The 3,830-nt window shown below is 37.1% G+C and overlaps 1 protein-coding gene across 1 annotated transcript; it reads left to right on the top strand.

Moving 5' to 3' along the window:
- Window positions 1-346: 346 nt before the first annotated feature.
- F2RL1 (coagulation factor II (thrombin) receptor-like 1) lies at window positions 347-1,452 on the top strand (the record flags this gene model as incomplete). Its single annotated transcript, XM_010019159.1, has 1 exon — window positions 347-1,452. A coding segment is annotated over one exon (1,106 nt), but the record flags the coding sequence as incomplete, so codon positions are not given.
- Window positions 1,453-3,830: the final 2,378 nt, after the last annotated feature.

Raw genomic sequence — 3,830 nt, 5'->3', positions numbered from 1 at the left:
CCATGTGAATGGATAATGGTGCCCTGGGGTACTGAAACCAGTTTCTATTGTAACTGTTTGGATGGTAGAAGCACCTGACAGCTATTTTAACAAAAGTATTTTTAATGTTGCTGGTGATGTGGAAGAGCCTTTTGGTTGCTAATAGAATCCTTGAATAGGGATATAGTTGTCTTTTGGGTAAGAAAGGGAAGAAAAATAGTCAAGTGTTTAAAAACCATTCTTAATTTTTTGTTGATGAGGCCCTCTTTAATTCTTTGAAGTAAGTCATGATGTCTATTTTTTTCAAAGGATAAAAAGTCTGTACTTGGATAACAGCAACTTTTTTTTTTTTGTTGTTATATTTTAGAGAGTGGCAGAACCAGCAGTTCAAAAGGAAGAAGTTTTGCTGGCCAGCAAGTTCCAAATACAAATAATGTCTCTGAAGACATGTACGAAGTGGATGAATTTGCAGCAAAAGCCCTCACAGGAAAGCTGACTACAGTTTTTCTTCCCATTGTCTATATTGTTGTCTTTATCATTGGTTTGCCAAGCAATGCCATGGCCCTCTGGGTCTTTTTTTTCAGAACAACAAAGAAACACCCGGCTGTGATTTATATGGTTAACTTGGCATTGGCAGACCTTCTTTTTGTTGTCTGGTTCCCACTGAAGATTGCATACCATGTAAATGGCAATAATTGGCTCTTTGGTGAAGGTCTCTGCAAAGTACTTGTTGGATTTTTCTATGGAAATATGTACTGCTCCATCCTCTTTATGACATGTCTCAGTGTGCAGCGGTATTGGGTTGTAGTGAACCCCATAGTTCAGTCAAGAAAGAAATCTGAAATTGCCTTGGGCATCTCCCTTGCTATCTGGATACTGATTTTGCTGGGTACTATCCCATTGTATCTTGTTAATCAGACAACATATATTTCGAATCTTAATATCACTACCTGCCATGATGTGTTGCCTGAAAATGTTTTGGCTCATGATATGTTCAGTTATTTCCTCTCACTTGCAATTGGACTCTTCTTAATCCCAGCTATCCTCACTGCTGTTGCTTACATACTAATGATTAAGACTCTGAATGCGTCCATCTCAGATGTAAGCACTGGGAAGAAAAGAAAAAGAGCAATCAAACTCATCATTGCTGTCCTGTCCATGTATCTCATCTGTTTTACACCTAGCAATGTGCTGCTTGTTGTGCATTACTTGCTCCTTAAAACCTACAACCAGAGCTATCTGTATGTGTCGTATGTAACTGCACTATGTCTTTCTACTTTGAACAGTTGTATCGATCCATTCATCTATTACTATATTTCAAAAGACTTCAGAGACAACCTTAAAAATGCTCTTCTCTGCCGAAGTGTGAGAACTACACGGAGGATGCAAGTGTCTCTGTCATCAGGAAGATACCCTAAGAAATCAAATTCTTATTCTTCAAACTCAAATGGGACCACTAAATCAACCTACTGAGTTTAATCCTAGAAAAGTGACTTTTTATTACTACTGCTGAAAGGATGTAAGTGACAAGAGAGTTATTTTCTACAAGAGAGTCTGAAGAAACATCTCTGCTGTTTAATTGCATTGAAGCGTGGATTTCAGAACTGACAGCTGCTTACCCTGTGTAGAACCAGTAAGCAGTTTCCATTGGACTGGGAAAAAAAAAAAAATGATGGCATTTCAGATGCTTTGCAAAAATGCTGGTGACCTGGAAGTGAGTTGTGGTTGGAGACATTTTTGTTCAGTATCAGAGTTGTTAAGAAGCAAAACGTCACTGGAATATTATGTAGTGTTGTTAGTATATTTAAGTAACAGAAAAGTCTGTTTTGTTTGGCTTTAACTGTAATGTATTAAACAGCTGAACAGATTGTATATGTAGGACTTTGCTCTGTGTACCTGCTCACACTGAAAATGTTTGAAACTGAGGAGAGAAGAAAAAGAGAATCCATTCACCATCTTGGTGTAGACTGCTTATTATCTTTAGTATAATATAATTTTATATTATTTTCCAAGTTACCTTGCTGTAAATACTAACATGGCAGAAGTCTGTAAGGTTATCCTATCAAGTTGACAAGCTGAACTTGTTATCAGCTAGCACTGAGATAAAATGTTAGTTGAGATTATCATAGAATTATTTAGAACAGTTTGGGTTGGAAAGGACCTTAAGATCATCCAGTTCCAACTTCACTGCCATGGGCAGAGACACCTCACACTGTCTACTGTTACTTAATGCTTGCTGGTATAATCTTAAATGAGGCTATTTAACAAAGTTTTGATGAATAGCTATTTGATTTTTATATAATGTGCCTTGTATTTTTTAAGGTACATAAGATTATTTTTATTTTTTTTAATATATATAACACGTTTGAGCTGGTTGCTCTCTTTTCTGCTTTTACATGTTTTTCAAAATGCTGAGTAGTTCAATTTACCTGGCTTCAGGTCACAAATACATTATTCGTAACAATGAATTAGAAGTCTGACAACTGTAGGGGTAATATCTGAAGGGTTTAGGTAAAAATTACCTAATGACATTTCATTAGGGTGAAACTGAACTGTTCCTGTTCCATGTCTTATTAGCAGATAACAAAAATCAAATGGTTCAGAACTTTGGGGGAATATGGGGTATTAGATACATTAACAAGATAGATAGCAAATTTAGCCCCAGTGGATTTCTGAAATATCTGAAGTCCTCTTCCCTCACCCACCACCTACCACTTGTGGCCACACAGGAATATGGAATCACACATACTTCTTATCTGAGAAACTGATGGGTTTATGTTTGGTGGCAGGATTTAAATGTTTTTTTGGTGGGTTTTTTTTTTAATTTTTTTTTTCCCCCCCAGATTTTCAGTTAAACGTTTCATCAAGTTGTACATTGAACTCGCATCTAAGCAATGTATCTGAGACATAGGCTGAGTCTCTACTAACACAAGGGAAAAGCCCTCAGTCCAAAAAGTACTCTGAGACAACTAGTATACAGATAGAAAATATTCACCACTCCTAATGTGGAGTGCAAGGATGGGGATAGATGAACTGTAGCAGGAGTTAGAGCAGTCTTGTACAGCTTGAAGTCCATAAGTATTTATATAATAAATTATTTTTTTCTCTGTACTGTTCCTTGTCTTGTTCTTTGGTTTCCACATTCTTCCCCTACAGTGAGGTTTTTTTTTACCCCACACATAATAAAGACTAAGCAGTTGGTTTAATGTGTTTGATCTCCAGTCTGAAGGATTAATTAAGCTCTAGCTCACCTTTTGTCTGCTGCAGTCTTGTATACTAACTCTTACCATGAAAGTAGGATGTTCTGTGGTGGTATTTCAGAGTTCCAGGCCAAAACAGCAATTTACATTAACAGGTGTCTCATTGAGGAGCAGAGTTTACAGTTCTTTACGTAATGTGGAACACAAATGCTTCTCAGGCATAAACAATTTGCTCTTCCCATTTCCTGACAAAAAATAAAAGGAAATAATTGCTTATTTTTTACTGAATTGAATATGTAATGCAGCATCCTTAATGGAAAATAATTGTATGTAAGAGGTCATAGTTCACTGGAAGGGTTGGGGAAGAAGGGGGTTGCACCATTTTCACAAACTGCTGTCAACTCTTCCCTCAGCATGTGTGATAAACACAATATGAAAATGTCCTTTAGCTTACTAGACAGCCTTGTGTGCTTCCTGCCATACATAGAGAAGGGAACAACACGAAGCAAGGGCATCCAGGTCGAATGATTACAGCACTGTCTCTGTTCTGCCAGGAGTCCAAGGGTTACAGGTTGTATGTTGTAAAGATGATGAATTGTCTCTGTGTGTCTACATAATACCACAAAGGTATTGCTCATGATTCATGCATAA

The sequence above is a fragment of the Nestor notabilis genome, unplaced genomic scaffold (assembly GCF_000696875.1).
Source record: "Nestor notabilis isolate BGI_N333 unplaced genomic scaffold, ASM69687v1 scaffold21517, whole genome shotgun sequence".
Taxonomy (NCBI): Eukaryota; Metazoa; Chordata; class Aves; order Psittaciformes; family Psittacidae; genus Nestor; species Nestor notabilis.
Note: the sequence above shows the minus strand (reverse complement) of the source record. Positions and strands in the feature narration are given on the sequence as shown.